Source organism: Balaenoptera acutorostrata, chromosome 9, assembly GCF_949987535.1.
Source record: "Balaenoptera acutorostrata chromosome 9, mBalAcu1.1, whole genome shotgun sequence".
In the NCBI taxonomy this organism is placed as follows: Eukaryota; Metazoa; Chordata; class Mammalia; order Artiodactyla; family Balaenopteridae; genus Balaenoptera; species Balaenoptera acutorostrata.
The window spans coordinates 32,166,396-32,187,721 of NC_080072.1; the positions used below are offsets into that span (position 1 = coordinate 32,166,396).

Sequence of the window (21,326 nt, forward strand, 5' to 3'; positions counted from 1 at the left end):
TTAATCTCTCACCTGGCTTCTTACAGTAAGTAGATTTATAACCTCATAAGTGGATGTATAGCTTTTAGCCTTGCTCATTTACAATTTCCTCCACAATGTAGCCAGGCAGATCTTTAAAAAAATGAATATCTGACCAAGTCACTTTATTGTTTAAAAACCTTTAAATGGCTCCTTATTGCTTTCAAGATAAAATGTCAACTCTTTAGTGCAACATACATTTTGACATTTCATGACTTGGTCCCTATCTCCGTCTCCGGCATCATGTATCTCTTTCCATCCTTATCTACCCTCTCCCTCTACAACCTCTGTTATTATAACTAATTATAGTTAACATCTATTGAGTGCTTACCCTCAGCTAGGAACCATGCTAAATGCTTTACATTAATATTTTCCAAACTTCTCTGCTGATGCCTATCACCTGGGATCTTTGCTCAAAATACAGTTTCTAGTTCTTAGCCCAGATCCACTGAGTCATAGTCTTCAGGGACTGAGTCTGGGAAGTTGTATTAAACACACACACACACACACACACACACACGACTCATCATCTGAGAAGTTTGGGGAAACACTGCTCTACATGATCTTTTACTTAATCCATAGAAAAATTTAATGAGATAAGAACTGTTATTAGTCTCATTTATAGACAGAAATATGAGGCTTAAGGGAAGAAGTTATTTGTCCAAAGACACATAGTTAACTGATTATCATAATTACACTTTGAACCTAGGCATCCAATCCCAGGATTTACACCCCTGCTATGCTCTATTCTCTCAGTGCATGCACTGTGATTCCTTTCAATTCTCTGTGCTTCTTCTGCCCTTTGACTTGGAAAGTCATTTTCCCATCTTTGCCAGGAAAACTGTTAATACTCATTCAATTTACACTGAAGCTTTCATTAACCTCCCCAGTATTGGTTGCCTTCCTATGAACTGTTCTGTTAACATAACACATCGTCATCTACATCCTTATCTGTTCCCCTACCAGACTATAGTCCCAAGTCCTTCTATGTCCTTAGTCTAGCAGTGTGCCTGATATATACCAGGTATGTGATTAAATATCTGTCGAATGAATAAAAGTGTAACAAGTCACTTTAATGTTGCAAGTGCTTGTGGTTTAGATGCTGTAAATGGATGGAGCTAGGGTTACTCCAGAAACTTATTTGTTTTCAGGTATTGAATGCAGCCTCTTCAAATCAAGCCATGCCCCCATTGAACTTACCTGTTTTCATTCTAGGATTCTCTTAGGAGAGGTGGGACTGAGAACCCAACCCATTTTATTTGAAGTATAGAAGAATCAAACATGTGTGGTGTACTATAGTAGCCCCAGGCAAGACCAGATGATGGGAAAGGACAAAGAAGGCCCCAGAAAGGGACAGTGTTCCAAGAGAAAGAGGAGCCTGGGCAGGCGATGTGGACTTACTACCAGAGTTCAGAAAATAGAGGGGTGTGCTGACATAGGCCTAAGACACTTTTGATCCAGACTTCCAGTGCCATGGGCACACTATGAGTGTGAAACAAAAGTTAAAGCATGGATGGAAGTAGTGTTTTCACTCGGTCTTAAGGTGACAGGTAGAGCTCTACAGCGGTGGCAGTGATTAAGACTTTTGAAATAGGAGGCTTGGTTAGGTCCCAAAATGTACGGACTAAAAATCTATGTACTACCAGGATTTCAGCAAGAGGAAATGCTGAGACTCCCCTTTTCGGCAGAGGTAGGGAAGGGACTGGGCACAACCGGAGTGGAACTTTCATGGCTGGTGGTGACACCTGTGTTCCATCACTGGAGGCAAGGCAGTGGCCATATAAGAAGCCAAGACCAGCAGGTCAAGCTGTCCAGAGGTTAACAAACATCATGTCCACTTATGAGTGTTGCATGCATCTTGGTTCTACCTTTTCTAGTTATTAGTTGAAGGCAAGGAGTGAGGAGAACTGATCCATGGACGGGGGTAAGCTATGCTGGCAGTCCTTGGGAGTATTTATTTGGGGCAAGAGCAACTTGGTGGGGGGTGGAACTAGATTTTCTTTTCATTTGGCACATTCTTGGGTTTGGTATCATAATTTATGTATTAAAAGAAATGCTGAGATCACCAGGTTGGTGAGGTCTGGAAATTGGGGTCACGTAATTCTGTAATAAGAGTAAACAAAAGAGATCTTTGAAAATATGAAGCCTCTTCCCAAGCATGCTAAAGACAGCCATATGCACTCATGAAAAATGAGACCCTCCAGACAACAGAGCAGAAACATGTTTTGAGACAAGTTTTATTTGAAACACAACCTTTATTTGAAACAAAAGCTTTATTTAAAAGAAGCCTAACTTGAAGAAAGACTTTGATACAAAACTATTTGAAGGCATTCTGGAGACTCTCACAGATGGGCAAAAGAAATTAGATCGTATATGCAATTGGACAGAGGAGATGCTTTATTTGAAAAAGGGAGAGCATGGCTACAACATCTAAAAAGTTGGCACTGTATATGACTACAAAGAAAAGAGAACTCTTGTGTTAAAGAAATTAATGTGTTACTGACATGGCTCATGGCCTGTGAAGACAAATAACCTTGCCATATCTTATAAAATACACTCACTGGAATCTTATCGACAGGAGATTCAGTTTCTATTCCGGACACTCTGCCTTAAGATACGAAGCCTTGACATGACCACATCCCAGTCGGCATAAGCTCCTTCTAGATGGCGGGATATCTCAGTTCCTGCTTCATAGCTCTGTCGGCCATGAAGTAAGCGCCAGTTATCAAAGGTAATCACATCACCTAGACAAAAGATTTTTTCAATATGAATATAATTCTGTGTGTAAATGATTTGCTGAGCTAGAAAATGTAAACTGCAAAATAGCATTGCTACTTGGTTCACATCAAGACGCAATATGTTTATTTCTTTACATAAAACTGCACATTTGCTTTTTCATACAAATCAGGCCCACTGAATGGAGACTGCTTTAGACCTTTTGACATTTGAACTACAGAGCTTGGGGGGCGCTTGTAGATACTTTTATAATTCTTACTTAAAGTATTATCTCTGTATAAAACTTTTGAATTGTTCTTCCTGATGGTTACTTATCTCTTACTCAGAAGTGTTTTTTTTTTTAAATTGAAGTATAGTTGATTTATAATATTGTGTTAATTTCTGCTGTACAGCAAAGTGATTCAGTTATATATACATTCTTTTCCATTATGGTTTATTACAGGATATTGAATATAATTCCCTGTGATATATAGTAGGACCTTGTTGTTTATGCATTCTATATATAATAGTTTTCATCTGTTAACCCCAAATGTCCAATCCATCCCTTTCCCCAACCTTCTCCCCCATTGACAACCACAAGTCTGTTCTCTATGTCTGTGAGTCTGTTTCATTTGCGTCATATTTTAGATTCCACATATAGGTTCATTTGTGTCATAATTTAGATTCCACATATAAGTGATATCATATGGTATTTGTTTTTCTCCTTCTGACTTAAGAAGTATTTATTTCTACTTTAACAGCTTCAAACAATTATAAGGATAGTGACATTCTTGGTTTGTCTTTCATGTTCCTAGTATTTTATGTACATAATTTTTATGCCTCATAAAAATCTTGAAAGGTGAGTATTATATCGTATTTTCATAAATGAGAAAACTCTGCTCTGAGCAGTTGAGGCACTTGCCAGGAGATACACTGCCATTGAATGGTGAAGCTTGAATTCCAACTCCTATTTTGGGGGTATTTTTCTCCCATGGTATTTCCATTTTACATGTTACTGCTCTTAAACTCAACTTGGTGTTGACTTCATAGCAGCAGATTTATGGAGATTTCTAGTATTACCTTATTGTACCAAAGATCAATTCAAAAAATAATCACACATGAAAAGTATCTCCACTTGGCCCAATCAGCAGGAGGGAGAAATTATGCTTTTTATTTTAGATATCAAAAGCCTCAAGTTTGATGTCACTTCATTGAGTAGAGATGGTCCAGAAAAACCATAGTGCTTTCTGCTCCTTTATCCAAGTGGCTGGAATACTTCAAGTACTTCTTTATTTCAGGTAGCACCATGTTTGCCAGATCAGATAAGCGTAATGAGTAAACCCTACTCATGTACTTTAGAGTGAGGCTCATCGAGATAATTTTGTTTATTTACCAAGATAGAAAAATTAAGTACAGGTTTCAGTTTGTACTGATTGGCTATCAGAATAGAAAATATAAGTCATCAGTCTTCATATCAGACATGAGATTTTATTTGGTCTGTAGCTTGTCTTTCAATATTTATTCTTTAGGTTAGAGGTTATTAAATTTTGGTGTGCTTAAGGATTACCTAGGAACTTATTAAAATGAGTACTTTAAAGTCTGGAGAGTCAATTTAGAGGAAGGGTAGGGGCCAGGAGTCTGCTATTTAAGCAAGTTGGCTGGTCACCAAGACTCTGATGTTAGTGTTCCACATGCCATGTTTGAGAAACACTGCTCTAGATATTGTGCTAAATGGTTAAGGTTGAAGAAAATCCATTCTTTCAGTTGCCTGAGAAAATGTGTTCACTGACCTGGATTCATCTTGAAAGTAAACTTGAATTCTTTACAATTCATGAGGTCAACAAATTCCTTCAGAGCAGCATAAAAAGGCTGAACTCTTTCAACAGGTATGTCAAATATTGTGTCTCTAGTTGCATTATTGAAGTTGATGCGAACCACTTGGCCTTTATCGTCTAATCTATTTTTCAAAGAGAAAAAGTTAAAATATAGAAGTCATGAAGTATCTTTTTACATTTGTAAGGGTCATTTCATCTTGGAAGATATTTCTGAAATACAATATTAAAGAATCCAAACACATGTACAGAAGATATTAAGGTTATCTGTGGTACAATGTATTCATTTGTTTTTTTTCACATATTCATTTAGCAAGAATTTTTTGAAATCTTACTACATAAGTGCCAGAATTGATTCAAATTAATTTAAAATAAATGTTTCTGAGAAATTCCAGTTAAAATTTGTTTGTTTAGGAAAATAAATTCATTCTTTATTCTTTAAAACAGTAGTTTTTACATATTATTAACATATTTTACATATGTTTGTAGCTTTTTACAAACAGTAGCTTTTACATATTTACATTTTACATATTTTACATATTAAAATATTTTTATGTTACAGTTCCTAGGTCAATCACTTTATATGTTTCATCTATGGAGGTTTTAAATATGATTTTACTGGAACAATATTGGGAAGAAAAATTTGTTTTTTAAAAATTGGAAATACTCTGTTCTATTTCAACCCCTAGTTTATAGATGGGGAAACCGAGGCACAGAGAAAGAAGAGTCTAGCCTGAGGCACATTCTTTCTTTGGATCTTTCCATCTATACTATGTATCTTAGTGTATAGGCTTCTAGAAGACTGATACTGAATCTCATTTAACGTTGTATTCCCAGCAATTAACATAGATCCTGGATATAACAGGCAGTTATTAAATATTTGTTGCATATGTAACTTTGTATATATTTTTTCAGTACATTTAGAGAGTACCAAGGCCTTTTTAGTACCTTGGGAGATCCTAATATTGTTATCTCTATATTCTTTCCTAGAATATAAATCATGATCATGACAATGTAACATAATACTGTTTTCAATGTAACAAATGATAACATTATTTCTAAATTTAAGTTTGCTGGTTATAATTAGCAAGGCATGACCATTTAGACACAGGGACAAAAGGAAGAGACAAAATTTTTTTTTAGCTTATTCAGAAGGTGGACTTTTATCCAGTTCTAAAACATCAACCAACTTTACCTTTTCTTTAGGTACAGGAGGGATGGATAAAAACTGAAGGTGGGCAAGGATGGTGACAAAGTGCCAAGAATTACTCCTGGGCCAGCTTAGGAGGTGGTAATGTGAACCAACAGCTGACTGATGGGTCAAACTGAACAGACTGTCACATGTTCCCGGGGTTGGTGACACTGATTTGGGGTCTAGATTACACTTAGCTGGCTGCTCACACAGAGTGAACCATTATCAACAAGCTAGGTTATGGGAGGACGGATGCAATGGCCTGTGGTATACAAAGTATGGCTATCTGGGCCCCTGTGCTTTGTGCCTCAGATTAATAGTCAATCCTCTGAGCCAATGGCAAGTGTAATGATAAACTCTAAGAAATAGTGATTAGCAGCAACTCTTTGCTTATTGAATAGTGACTGAAAACTACCTATTGAACCATATAGGGGAAGAATGTAAGAAAGGAACAGGTTTTCAAAAAAGGCTCTTAGAACTTGAATTTATATATATTGATAAAATACAAATATGACTGAATAGGCAGTGAAGGGCCCTCCCCTGTTGCTGCATCTTCTCTACATAGATAAAGGATACTCTGTGGCCTGCAGGTCGTGGCTTTATGAACAAAGAATCAAGGAAGAGGTCAGTCAGCAGAAGAGACTGTGGACCTCTGGGTTTGAGGGGTACAAAGGACAGTGCTTGACCTTTCAAGTGCCCCATTAGTGTTCATACTGCTGGTTTCAGACCCCTTTCACAGTTTCTGAGGGCATTTTGCCTTTTCATCTTATCTTTAAAATTCTAGCCTGACTGCTCCTGACCCACATTCCCTCCTACCCACCCTGCATTATGTTCCGTACATATACCAATGACACCCTTTGTGTCATCCTCCGTGATACTGACAAGTATGTCACATCTTTGAAACTTCTTGGGGTCTTCCATCCCAGCCACTCTGGTGATGCTTCTTTTTCCACTAACACCGTAATTCTTGCATGGGAATGGTTATGCTAGTTATGAGCTCTCTCTTTTGGAGTCCATGTATGTATCCTCACATATCTTTGAAAGGAACTTCGTGATTCATTAATCTCATGAAATCAGAATTGTGTGTCCCATGGTACATTGTATTAAGTTTTCATTTCCCAGAGTTCACACATGTGGGCAAAAATAAGCAATTTCTCTGTGTGTGTATGTGTGTGTAACACAACCTCTGTCTCTTTTCACCTGGTATCTACTTTCTATATGAGAAAATAAGAAACAAATTTGTTATTTAGCATTCTCAGTAATGACCTGAGGAGAAATAGAAAGTAAATTTAGTTATGAGGTCTAGAGAAGATGTTATCCTGAGGACTGAAGAATGTTAGAGGAGATGAGTGGCTGGCATCTTGAAGATCAACCTAAAATGCAAAATTGAATCTTAGTAAGCAGGATATGCTGTGTGCAAAAACAGAATGAAAGGAAGGTTTTGATGTAGGATTATATGCTGAGAAAGGGGAAAAAGCCCCCAAAGATGAGGAATAACCAACTATGTATTAGCTATGCATAAAGGACAAGCATTTAAACATAAATAAGCTACATGGTGACTGCAAATTAGTAAAAGCAAAACATCATCAGTGATGCCAATAAAAGAACCCAAGGGAAAGACGGTAGAATCATCTCCTACAATCCAAGTGGATGCTGTGGATACGCCTCGTTAGTTAAAATATTATTTCCATTGAGAGATGTGATGTGAATTTGCTGTGAGAATATCACTATGGTCTTGCCCACCACATCACATTTTATGCAAGAAAAATTTATTTCAGACTTTAAAAGTATCTCAAATCTTGCAAACAGATTATGTTCCCTCCTTGCTTTGGTCTTTAGAAACTCAGAGCTGAAATTAAAATCTATCACCAGTAAATGTGTTGGATTATGAAAATTATGGCTAGCTAAAATTTATTCTGCCCTTTCTGATCCAGGCACTCTGACAGGGCTGTCTGTATATTATCTATCTCTATAATTCCCACTACAATTGTTATGTGGTAGGTATTAATATCACTCCTTTTTTTTTTTTTTTTTTTTTTTACTGACAATTACTCCTTTTCATGGCTTAGCAAGAATAAGTCACTTGACCAACAACTCACAGATAAAAAGAGGAGTTGTGTTCATGTGACTGAATTTGTAACCAGTAGGATGCAACACTATAGCTTAATCACACTATTATTTTCGTCCTAGTTACTTTGTTTTTTATTGTACTGCATGATACTTAACTTTCTCAACAGCCTCCAAGATCTTTTTGTACTAGATAGGACATAAGCATCTCAAAAGACTTAAAAGATTTGACCACCAGGAAAATTAACCCAAACACTCAGGGGACCAAGGACCTTGATTAACTGAAAACTCTCTTTGTTTCATCTCCTGTTGTTAAAAATACATTTTAAGTGAATTAATGTTAACCACTTGATATTCTCTAAGGACATCCCTGAGACCTTGATAATGGCCAAATTCTGGAATTTTATTGCAAAAAATAACAAAAGCAAATTATGATAGATATTCAGTTAATCTCACTCAAGGAGACCTTCAAGATGGCTGAAGAGTAAGACGCAGAGATCACCTTCCTCCCCACAAATACATCAGAAATACATCTACATTTGGAACAGCTCCTACAGAACAGCTACTGAACACTGGCAGAAGACCTCAGACCTCCCAAAAGGCAAGAAACTCCCCACGTACCTGGGTAGGACAAAAGAAAAAAGAAAAAACAGAGACAAAAGAATAGGGACAGGACCTGCACCAGTGGGAGGGAGCCATGAAGGAGGAAAGGTTTCCACACACTAGGAAGCTCCTTCACGGGCGGAGACTGCGGGTGGCCGAGCGGGGGAAGCTTCGGAGCCACGGAGGAGAGCGCAGCCACAGGGGTGCGGAGGGCAAAGCGGAGAGATTCCCGCACAGAGGCTCGGCGCCGAGCAGCACTCACCAGCCTGAGAGGCTTGTCTGCTCACCCGCCGGGGCGGGCGGGGGCTGGGAGCTGAGGCTCGGGCTTCGGAGGTTGGATCCCAGGGAGAGGACTGGGGTTGGCGGCGTGAACACAACCTGAAGGGGCTAGTGCGCCACAGCTAGCTGGGAGGGAGTCCGGGAAAAGGTCTGGAGCTGCCGAAGAGGCAAGAGACTTTTTCTTGCCTCTTTGTTTCGCGGCGCGCAAGGAGAGGGGATTCAGAGCGCTGCCTAAACGAGCTCCAGAGACGGGCGTGAGCCGCGGCGATCAGCGCAGACCCCAGAGACGGGCGTGAGACGCTGGGGCTGCTGCTGCCGCCACCAAGAAGCCTGTGTGCAAGCGCAGGTCACTCTCCACACTGCCCCTCCCGGGAGCCGGTGCAGCCCGCCAATGCCAGGGTCCTGTGATCCAGGGACAACTTCCCTGGGAGAACACATGGCGTGCCTCAGGCTGTTGCAATGTCATGCTGGCCTCTGCCGCCGCAGGCTCGCCCCACCTCCTCCGTACCCCTCCCTCCCCCGGCCTGAGTGAGCCAGAGCCCCCGAAGCAGCTGCTCCTTTAACCCCATCCTGTCTGGGCGGGGAACAGACACCCTCAGGCGACCTACACGCAGAGGCAGGGCCAAATCCAAAGCTGAACCCCAGAAGCTGTGCGAACAAAGAAGAGAAAGGGAAATCTCTCCCAGCAGCCTCAGGAGCAGCGGATTAAATATCCACAATCAACTTGATGTACCTGCATCTGTGGAATACCTGAATAGACAACGAATCATCCCAAAATTTAGGCAGTGGACTTTGGGAGCAACGATATATATATATGTATGTATGTATGTATGTATATATATATATTTCCTTTTTCTCTTTTTGTGACTGTGTATGTGTAGGCTTCTGTGTGTGATTTTGTCTTATAGCTTTGATTTGACCATTTGTCCAAGGCTTCTGTCTGTCCATTGTTTTTTTTTTAGTATAGTTTTTAGCACTTGTTATCATTGGTATATTTGTTTTTTCATTTGGTTGCTCTCTTTTTTTTATTACTTTTTAATTATTTTATTTTTAATAATTATTTCTTATTTTAATAACATTATTTTATTTTTTTTCCCTATCTTTCTTTCTTTTTTTCTTCCTTTACTTCTGAGCCGAGAAGGTGGGAGAGCTGAGGTCAGGATATTGGTCCACTAGAGACCTCCTGGCTCCATGTAATATCAAATGGCGAAAGCTCTCCCAGAGATCTCCATCTCAACGCTAAGACCCAGCTCCACTCAACAAACAGCAAGCTATGGTGCTGGACATCCTATGCCCAAAAACTAGCAAGACAGGAACACAATCTCACCCATTAGCAGAGAGGCTGCCGAAAATCATAATAAGGTCACAGACACCCCAAAACACACCACTGGACGTGGACCTGCCCACCAGAAAGACAAATCCAGCCTCAAACACCAGAACACAGGCACTAGTCTCTTCCACCAGGAAGCCTACACAAACCACTGAGCCAACAGTAGCCACAGGGGGCAGACCACAAACAAGAGGATCTATGAACCTGCAGGCTGCGAAAAGGAGACCACAAACACAGTAAGTTAGCAAAATGAGAAGACGAAACACACAACAGATGAAGGAGCAAGGTAAAAAGCCACGAGACCAAACACATGAAGAGGAAATAGGCAGTCTACTTGAAAAAGAATTCAGAGTATTGATAGTAAAGGTGATCCAAAATCTTGGAAATAGAATGGAGAAAATACAAGAAACGTTTAACAAGGACGTAGAAGAACTAAAGAGCAAACAAACAATGATGAACAACACAAATGAAATTAAAAATTCTCTAGAAGGAAACAGTAGCAGAATAACTGAGGCAGAAAAACGGATAACTGACCTGGAAGATAAAATAAGGGAAATAACTACTGCAGAGCAGAATAAAGACAAAAGAATAAAAACAATTGAGGACAGTCTCAGAGACCTCTGGGACAACATTAAACTCACCAACATTCGAATTATAGGGGTCCCAGAAGGAGAAGAGAAAAAGAAAAGGATTGAGAAAATACTTGAAGAGATTATAGTTGAAGGCTACCCTAATATGGGAAAGGAAATAGTTAATCAAGTCCAGAAAGCGCAGAGAGTCAAATACAGGATAAATCCAAGCAGAAACATGCCAAGACACATATTAATCAAACCATCAAAAATTAAATACAAAGAAAAAATACTAAAAGCAGCAAGGGAAAAACAACAAATAACCTACAAGGGAATCCCCATCAGGTTAACAGCTGATCCTTCAGCAAAAACTCTGTAAGCCTGAAGGGAGTGGCAGGACATATTTAAAGTGATGAAAGGGAAAACCTACAACCAAGGTTACTCTACCCAGCAAGGATCTCATTCAGATTTGACAGAGAAAGTAAAACATTTACAGACAAGCAAAAGCTAAGAGAATTCAGCACCACCAAACCAGCTTTACAACAAATGCTAAAGGAACTTCTCTAGGCAGGAAACACAAGAGAAGGAAAAGACCTACAATAACAAACCCAAATGAATTAAGAAAATGGTACTAGGAACATACATATCGATAATTACCTTAAATGTTAATGGATTAAATGCTCCACCAAAAGACATAGACTGGCTGAATGGATACAAAAACAAGGCCCATATATATGCTGTCTACAGGAGACCCACTTCAGACCTAGGGACACATACAGACTGAAAGTGAGGGGATGGAAAAAGATATTCCATGCAAATGGAAATCAAAAGAAAGCTGGAGTAGCAATTCTCATATCAGACACAATAGACTTTAAAATAAAGACTATTGCAAGAGACAAAGAAGGACACTACATAATGTTCAAGGGATCAAGCCAAGAAGAAGTTATAACAATTGTAAATATTTATGCACCCAACAAAGGAGCACCTCAATATATAAGGCAAATGCTAATAGCCACAAAAGGGGAAATTGACAGTAACAGAATCACAGTAGGGGACTTTAACACCCCACTTTCACAAATGGACAGATCATCTAAAATGAAAATAAATAAGGAAACACAAGCTTTAAGTGATACATTAAACAAGATGCACTTAATTGATATTTATAAGACATTCCATCCCAAAATAACAGCATACACTTTCTTTTCAAGTGCTCAAGGAACATTCTCCAGGATAGATCATAACTTGGGTCACAAATCAAGCCTTGGTAAATTTAAGAAAATTGAAATCATATCAATTATCATTTCCAACCACAACGCTATGAGACTAGATATCAATTACAGGAAAAAAAATCTGCAAAATATACAAACACATGGAGACTAAACAATACACTACTAAATAACCAAGAGATCACTGAAGAAATCAAAGAGGAAATACAAAAATACCTAGAAACAAATGACAATGAAAACACGACAACCCAAAACCCATGGGATGCAGCAAAAGCAGTTCTATGAGGGAAGTTTATAGCAACACAATCCTACCACAAGAAACAAGAAACATCTCAAAGTAACAACCTAACCTTACACTTAAAGCAATTAGAGAAAGAAGAACACAAAAACCCCAAAGTTAGCAGAAGGAAAGAAATCATAAAAATCAGATCGGAAATAAATGAAAAAGAAATGAAGAAAACAGTAGCAAAGATCAATAAAACTAAAAGCTGGTTCTTTGAGAAAATAAACAAAATTGATAAACCATTAGGCAGACTCATCAAGAAAAAAAAGGGGGAATACTCAAATCAATAGAATTAGAAATGAAAAAGGAGAAGTAACAACGGACACTGCAGGAATACAAAGGGTCATGAGAGATTACTACAAGCAATTATATGCCAGTAAAATGGACAGCCTGGAAGAAATGGACAAATTCTTAGAAAAGCACAACCTTCAGAGACTGAACCAGGAAGAAATAGAAAATATAAACAGACCAATCACAAGCAGTGAAATTGAGACTGTGATTAAAAATCTTCCAACAAACAGCCAAGGACCAGATGGCTTCACAGGTGAATGCTATCAAACATTTAGAGAAGAGCTAACACCTATCCTTCTCAAACTCTTCCAAAATATAGCAGAGGGAAGAACACTTCCACACTCATTCTATGAGGCCACCATCACCCTGATACCAAAACCAGACAAAGATGTCACAAAGAAAGAAAACTACAGGCCAATATCACTGATGAACATAGATGCAAAAATCCTCAACAAAATACTAGCAAACACCCAATTGGGCGGTTGGGATTGACATGTATACACTGATGTGTATAAAATTGATGACTAATAAGAACCTGCAGTATAAAAAAACAAACAAAACAACTAATACTAAACTTTCATTGGGTTATTTGTATGGAAATATGTTAATATAAATGTTTCAGACATTGCATGAAATTTCTAAAAATCTTATATGTTCTGGTATAATGTTATGTCATAATCCTAGTTATTACTTTAAAATGTATATCTCAGAAATAACTAATTTTCTTGTTAACTGCATTATTATGAACTTTCATCAAATCTTTAACCGTGGTCATTTTTAAGTCTTTTGTCATTTACAGACAGTTCTGGGTGTACTCTGATGCTTTTGCAAATATGTTCCTATAAAAGGGTTTCATCTTCAAGAAATTCATGGAAAAGACTCTGACAAGTACAGGTTTCTGGTAACTGACTGTACTGCTGAACTGAATGAATAAGCATTTTCAGAACTCTAATGAAAAACTGATGAACTCATAAAAGTGTTAACAAAAGATCAAGATAAAATAAAAATTAATTACATGGGACTGAGTGAACTGATGAGGATGAGTATAATTTTTGTGACTTTCTGTTTGAATTAAAAAAAAAAATCCCACAAGGACTCAGAGGCAAAGAATATACAAATCAATTTTCACTGCAAAATAAAGGAGCTGTTACAGTGGAGGATTACTGGATGGAATGTCAATATTATGACATAGTATGAGTGTGTTTCATGTTTGGTAATTGCAATCATTGTTGCTTTTGTTGTGGTCATCCATGTACAATGCTTGGTGTCAGTCTATTTATCTCTTGTAAAAATAAAATACAGTGTGTGTGTGTGAAAAAAAAATACTAGCAAACAGAATCCAACAACACATTAAAAGGATCATACACCATGATCAAGTGAGGTTTATCACAGGAATGCAAGGTTTCATCAATATATGCAAATCAATCAATGTGATAAACCATATTAACAAACTGAAGGAGAAAAACCATATGATCATCTCAATAGATGGAGGAAAATCTTTCAACAAAATTCAATACCCATTTATGATAAAAACCCTCCAGCAAGTAAGCATAGAGGAACTTACCTCAACATAATAAAGGCCATATATGACAAACTCACAGCCAACATCGTTCTTAATGGTGAAAAACTGAAACCATTTCCCCTAAGATCAGGAACAAGACAAGGTTGCCCACTCTCACCACTATTATTCAACATAGTTTTGGAAGTTTTAGCCACAGCAATCAGAGAAGAAAAAGAAATAAAAGGAATCTAAACTGGAAAAGAAGAAGTAAAGTTGTCACTGTTTGCAGATGACATGACACATGACACATACATAGAGAATCCTAAAGATGGTACCAGAAAACTAGTAGAGGTAATCAATGAATTTGGTAAAACAGCAGGATACAACATTAATGCACAGAAATCTCCTGCATTCCTATACACTAATGATGAAAAATCTGAAAGAGAAATTAAGGAAACACTCCCATTTACCGTTGCAACAAAAAGAATAAAATACCTGGAATAAACCTACCTAAGGAGACAAAAGACCTGTATGCAGAAAACTATAAGACACTGATGAAAGAAATTAAAGATGATACAAACAGATGGAGACATATACCATATTCTTGGAATGGAAGAATCAAAGTTGTGAAAATGACTATACTACCCAAAGCAATCTACAGATTCAATGCAATCCCTATCAAACTACCAATGGCATTTTTCACAGAACTAGAACAAAAAAATTCACAATTTGTATGGAAACACAAAAGACCCTGAATAGACAAAGCAATATTGAAAAAGAAAAGCGGAGCTGGAGGAATCAGGCTCCCTGACTTCAGACTACAGTACAAAGCTACAGTCATCAAGACAGTATGGTACTGGCACAAAAACAGAAATATAGATCAATGGAACAGGATAGAAAGCCCAGAGATAAACCCATGCACATATGGTCACCTTATTTTTGATAAAGCAGGCAAAATATACAATGGAGAAAAGACAGCCTCTTTAATAAGTGGTGCTGGGAAAACTGGACAGCTATATGTAAAAGAGTGAAATTAGAACATTCCCTACACCATACAGAAAAATACCCTCAAAATGGATTAAAGACCTAAATGTAAGGCTAGACACTGTAAAACTGTTAGAGGAAAACATAGGCAGAACACTCTATGACATAAATCACAGCAAGGTCCTTTTGGACCCACCTCCTAGAGAAATGGGAATGAAAACAAAAATAATCAAATGGGACCTAATGAAACTTCAAAGCTTTTGCACAGCAAAGGAAACCATAAACAAGATGAAAAGACAACCATTAGAATGGGAGAAAATATTTGCAAACGAATCAACTGACAAAGGATTAATCTCCAAAATACACAAGCAGCTCAGGCAGCTCAATATCAAAAAAACAAACAACCCAATCCAAAAATGGGCAGAAGACCTAAATAGACTTTTCTCCAAAGAAGATATACGGATTACCCACAAACATATGAAAGGATGCTCAACATCACAAATCATTAGAGGAAAGCAAATCAAAACTACAATGAGGTATCACCTCACACCAGTCAGAATGGCCATCATCAAAAAATCCACAAACAATAAACGCTGGAGAGGGTGTGGAGCAAAGGGAACCCTCTTGTGCTGTTAGTGGGAATGTAAATTGATATAGCCACTATGGAGAACAGTATGGAGGTTCCTTAAAAAACTAAAACTAGAACTACCATATGACCAAGCAATCCCACTACTGGGCATACACCCTGAGAAAACCATAATTCAAAAAGAGTCATGTACCACAATATTCATTGCAGCTCTATTTACAATAGCCAGGACATGGAAGCAACCTAAGTGTCCACTGACAGATGAATGGATAAAGAAGATGTGGCCATATATACAATGGAATATTAGTCAGCCATAAAAAGAAACAAAATTGAGTTATTTGTAGTGAGGTGGATGGATCTAGAGTTTGTCATACAGAGTGAAGTAAGTCAGAAAGAGAAAAACAAATACCGTATGCCAACACATATATATGGAATTTAAAAAAAAAAAAAGTTTCCGAAGAACCTAGGGGCAGGACAGAAATAAAGATGCAGACGTAGACAATGGACTTGAGGACATGAGAAGGGGAATGGCAAGCTGGGACGAAGTGAGAGAGTGGTATGGACTTATCTATACTACCAAATGTAAAATAGATAGCTAGTGGGAAGCAGCTGCATAGTACAGGTAGATCAGCTTGGTGCTTTGTGAGCACATAGAGGGGTGGGATGGGGGGAGGGAGGGAAAGGCAAGAGGGAGGAGATATGGGGAGATATATATATATATATATATATATATATATGTATAGCTGATTCACTTTGTAATAAAGCAGAAACTAATACACCATTGTAAATCAATTATACTGCAGTAAAGCTGTTAAAAAAAAATCTCACTCAATAGCTAAGTTTTTTTTTCTTTTTGTTTTTGTTTTTTTGCCTCTGTTCTCTAGCCCTGAATAATCTGCAACCATATTGTGTCACAACAAAATGGTAATTTGTCATGGGGTTGTTTTTTTTTTTTTTTGTTTTAAATTTTATAGCTACTTTATTTATTTATTTATTTATTTTTGGCTGTGTTGGGTCTTCGGTTCGTGCGAGGGCTTTCTCTAGTTACGGCAAGTGGGGGCCACTCTTCATCGCGGTGCAGGGACCGCTCTTCATCGCGGTGCGCGGGCCTTTCACTATCGCAGCCCCTCCCGTTGCGGGGCACAGGCTCCAGACGCGGAGGCTCAGTAGTTGTGGCTCACGGGCCCAGCCGCTCCGTGGCATGTGGGATCTTCCCAGACCAGGGCTCGAACCCATGTCCCCTGCATTAGCAGGCAGATTCTCAACCACTGCGCCACCAGGGAAGCCCTGTCATGGGGTTTTAAGGTAACTTTTTTTTAATTGTTGTATTTAGCCCATTTATATTTAATGTCATTATTGATAAGGTCATGTTTAAATCTACAATCTTACCATTTATTTTCTCTTTTTTTCTTGAATTTTATTATATTTTATTTTTTATAAAGCAGGTTCTTATTAGTTATCCATCTTATACATATTAGTGTATGTATATCAATCCCAATACCCCAATTCATCCCACCACCACCACCCCACCCCCCTGCTTTTCCCTCTTTGTGTCCATACGTTTGTTCTCTACATCTGTGTCTCATTTCTGCGTTGCAAACTGGTTCAGCTGTACCATTTATTTAGATTCCACATATATGCTTTAATATATGGTATTTGTTTTTCTCTTTCTGACTTACTTCACTCTGTGCAAAAGCTTTTAAGTTTCATTTGTTCCCATTTGTTTATTTTTGTTTTTATTTCCATTACTCCAGTGGGTAGGTCAGAAAAGATCTTGCTGTGATTTATGTCAAGGAGTGTTCTTCCTATGTTTTCCTCTAAGAGTTTTATAGTGTCCGGTCTTACATTTTGGTCTTTAATCCATTTTGAGCTTATTTTTGTGTATGGTGTTAGGGAGTGTTCCAATTTCATTCTTTTACATGTAGCTGTCCAGTTTTCCCAGCACCACTTATTGAAGAGACTCTCTTTTCTCCATTATATATCCTTGCCTCCTTTGTCATAGTTTAGCCGACCATAGGTGCGTGGGTTTATCTCTTGGGTCTCTATCCTGTTCCATTGATCCATATTTCTGTTTTTGTGCCAGTACCATACTGTCTTGATTACTGCAGCTTTGTAGTAAAGTCTGAAGTCAGGGAGTCTGATTCCTCCAGCTCCGTTTATTTCCCTAAAGACTGCTTTGGCTTTTCGGGTCATTTGTGTCTCCATACAAATTTTAAGATTTTTTGTTCTAGTTCTGTAAAAAATGCCATTGGTAATTTGATAGGGATTGCATTGAATCTGTAGATTGCTTTGGGTAGTATAATCATTTTCACAATATTGATTTTTCCAATCCAAGAACATGGTATATCTCTCCATCGGTTTGTGTCATCTTTGATTTCTTTCATCAGTGTCTTATAGTTTTCTGAGTACAGGTCTTTTACCTTAATAGGTAGGTTTATTCCTAGGTATTTTATTCTCTTTTTGCAATGGTGAATGGCATTGTTTCCTTAATTTCTCCCTCTGATCTTTCGTTGTTAGTGTATAGGATTGCAAGAGATTTCTGTGCATTAATTTTGTATCCTGCAAATTTACCAAATTCATTGATTAGCTGTAGTGGTTTTCTGGTGGCATCTTTAGTATTATCAATGTATAGTATCATGTCACCTGCAAACAGTGACAGTTTTACTTCTTCTTTTCCAATTTGTATTCCTTTTATTTCTTTTTCTTCTCTGATTGCCATGGCTAGGACTTCCAAAACTATGTTGAGTAATAGTGGCAAGAGTGGACATCCTTGTTTTGTTCCTGATCTAGAGAAATGCTTTCAGTTTTTCATAATTGAGAACGATGTTTGCTGTGGGTTTGTCATATATGGCCTTTATTATGTTGAGGCAGGTTCCCACTGTTTGCCCACTTTCTGGAGAGTTTTTATCATAAATGGGGGTTGAATTTTATCAAAAGCTTTTATTGCATCTATTGAGATGATCATATGGTTTTTATTCTTCAAGTTGTGAATATGGCATATCACATTGATTGATTTGTGTATATTGAAGAATCCTTGCATCTGTGGTTTAAATTCCACTCGGTCATGGTGTATGATTCTTTTAATGTGTTGTTGGATTCTGTTTGCTAGTATTTTGTTGAGGATTTTTGCATGTATATTTATGAGTGATATTGGTCTGTAATTTTCTTTTTTTTTTGTAGTATCTTTGTTTGGTTTTGGTATCAGGGTGATTATGGCCTCATAGAATGAGTTTGGGAGTGTTCCTTCCTCTGCAATTTTTTGGAAGAGTTTGAGGAGGATGGGTGTTGGCTCTTCTCTAAATGTGTGATAGAATTTTCCTGTGAAGCTATCTGGTCCGGGGCTTTTGTTTCTTGGAAGATTTTTAATCACAGTTTCAATTTCATTACTTGTGATTGGTCTGTTCCTATTTTCTCTTTCTTCCTGGTTCAGTCTTGTAAGGTTATACCTTTCTAAGAATTTGTCCAGTTCTTCCAGGTTGTCCATTTTATTGGCACAGAGTTTCTTTTAGTAGTCTCTTATGATGCTTTGTATTTCTGTGCATTGAATATCTTTTTCCACCCCCTCACTTTCAGTGTGTACATGTCCCTAGGTCTGAAGTGGGTCTCTTGTAGACAGCATATATATGTGTCTTGTTTTTGTGTCCTTTCAGCTAGCCTGTGTCTTTTGGTTGGAGCATTTAATGTATTCACATTTAAGGTAATTATTGATATCTCTGTTCCTATTACCCTTTTCTTAATTGTTTCGTTTTTGTTTTTGTAGGTCCTTTTCTCCTCTTGTATTTCCCACTTAGAAAAGTTCTTTTAGCATTTGTTGTAGAGCTGCTTTGATGCTGCTGAAATCTCTTAGCTTTTGCTTGTCTGTAAAGCTTTTGATTTCTCCATCGAATCTGAATGAGTTCCTTGCTGGATAGAGTAATCTTGGTTGTACGTTCTTTCCTTTCATCACTTTAAATATATCATGCCACTCCCTTCTGGCTTGTAGAGTTTCTGAAACTCTACAGAAAAATCAGCTGTTAACCTTATGGGAGTTCCCTTGTATGTTATTTGTCGTTTTTCCCTTTTTGCATTTAATAATTTTTCTTTTTCTTTAATTTTTATCAATTTGTTTACTATGAGTCTCAGCGTGTTTCTCCTTGGGTTTTCCTGCCTGGGACTCTGTGCTTCCTGAACTTGGGTGGTTATTTCCTTTCCCATGTTAGGGAAGTTATTGACTACAATCTCTTCAAATAGTCTCTCAGGTCCTTTCTCTCTCTGTTCTCCTTCTGGAACCCCTATAATGTGAATGTTGGTGTGTTTAATGTTGTCCCAGAGATCCCTTATGTTGTCTTCATTTCTTTTCATTTTTTTTTTTTTTTTTTTCTGTTTTGCAACAGTGGATTCCATAATTCTGTCTTCCAGGTCACTTATCTGTTGTTCTGCCTCAGTTATTCTGCTATTGATTCCTTCTAGTGTATTTTTCATTGCAGTTATTTTATTGTTCATCTCTGTTTGTTTGTTCTTTAATTTTTCTAGGTGTTTCTTCTTTAATTCTTCTAGGTCTTTGTTAAACATTTCTTGCATCTTCTCGATCTTTGCCTCCATTCTTTTTCCGAGGTCCTGGATCATCTTCACTATCATTATTCTGAATTCTTCTTCTGGAAGTTCCCCTATCTCCACTTACTTTAGTTGTTTTTCTGGGGTTTTAGCTTGTTCCTTCATCTGGTACATAATCGTCTACCTTTTCATTTGGTCTATCTTTCTTTGAATGTGGTTTTTGTTTCACAGGCTGCAGGATTGTAGTTCTTGCTTCTGCTGTCTGCCCTCTAAGTTAACTTTTAAACAGTGAAAGCTGTCCTGTTAAAACTGGGAATCTCAGGAGCTGTTTTATCTTTTTCCCACCCCAATGAACTACCTCTCAGGGTATGTTATTCTGAACTAGGATTTATTTTTGACATCTGTCTTTCTCTCACACCGTCATTCAATCTGTCATGAAAATATGCTGTTTCAATATGCAAAATATATCCCCAAGTAGACCCTTCTCTATACTGCTGCTATCGCCACCTGGACCACTCATGTTCAAGTTACCCTCATCTCTGACCTCTGGTCCTGTAGGAGCTTCCAACCTGGTCTTCCTGCTCCTGCCCTTGCTCTTATACACTATATTCAGCACAGCAGTCATGGTGATCTACTTAAAATGTAAATGACTTTATATAAATATAGATGGCTCTCTTTTGGTCAAAATCTTCCAGTAAGCCCTTATTTCACTAAGAATTAAAGCTAATGTTATTACAATGACTAGTAAGGCTCTATATAAACTTACCCCCACCTGGCCTCCTTTTGTAATACTATCCCCCCATTGGCCTCATTGCTGTCCCTTGAACACACCGAGCATCTTCTTAGGGTTATCCTAGGAACTTTGCTCTAGCTGTTGATCTTCTGGACAAACTTCCTCACTCCTTTAAGTTTTTGCTCAAATATCACCTACTCAGTAAAGCTTATCCTTGACACACTATTTAATGATACAAATTTCATCCTCCCTAAGTCTTTGGCTCTACATATTCCCCTATCCTGCCTTACTTTTCCTCTTTTCTTAAGCACTTAAAATGTTTTAACATTCATTGCAATTTACTCATATATTTTAAAATTCCTAATTCTCCCCTCCCCTATTAGAAAGTAAGCTACATGAAGGCAGGAATCTTTGTTTTGTCCACTGATGTATCCCAAGCACCAAGAAGAGTGACTGGCCTCAGTAAATATTTGTTGAATGAATAAATGAAGATCATATGTGTATATAAGAAAGCTGAGTTAGTATACTGAGGATTTGATTATTTATTAAATGAGTTTATTTTCATATTATTTGGCTATTTCTCC

The 21,326-nt window shown here is 37.8% G+C and overlaps 1 protein-coding gene across 3 annotated transcripts in view; it reads right to left on the reverse strand.

Annotated features, from left to right (window-relative positions):
* Positions 1 to 2,253: 2,253 nt before the first annotated feature.
* BBOX1 (gamma-butyrobetaine hydroxylase 1) overlaps positions 2,254 to 21,326 on the reverse strand; it is an 81,242-nt gene continuing 62,169 nt past the window's right edge. For all 3 annotated transcript variants that reach the window (XM_028166208.2, XM_007180988.3, XM_007180987.3), the window contains exons 7-8: positions 4,524 to 4,690; positions 2,254 to 2,762 (exon numbers count right to left, since the gene is read on the reverse strand). In XM_028166208.2, the coding sequence (XP_028022009.2) occupies positions 2,602 to 2,762; positions 4,524 to 4,690 (328 nt within the window). In that variant the 3' untranslated portion in view covers positions 2,254 to 2,601. The remainder of the gene's footprint in view (positions 2,763 to 4,523; positions 4,691 to 21,326) is intronic.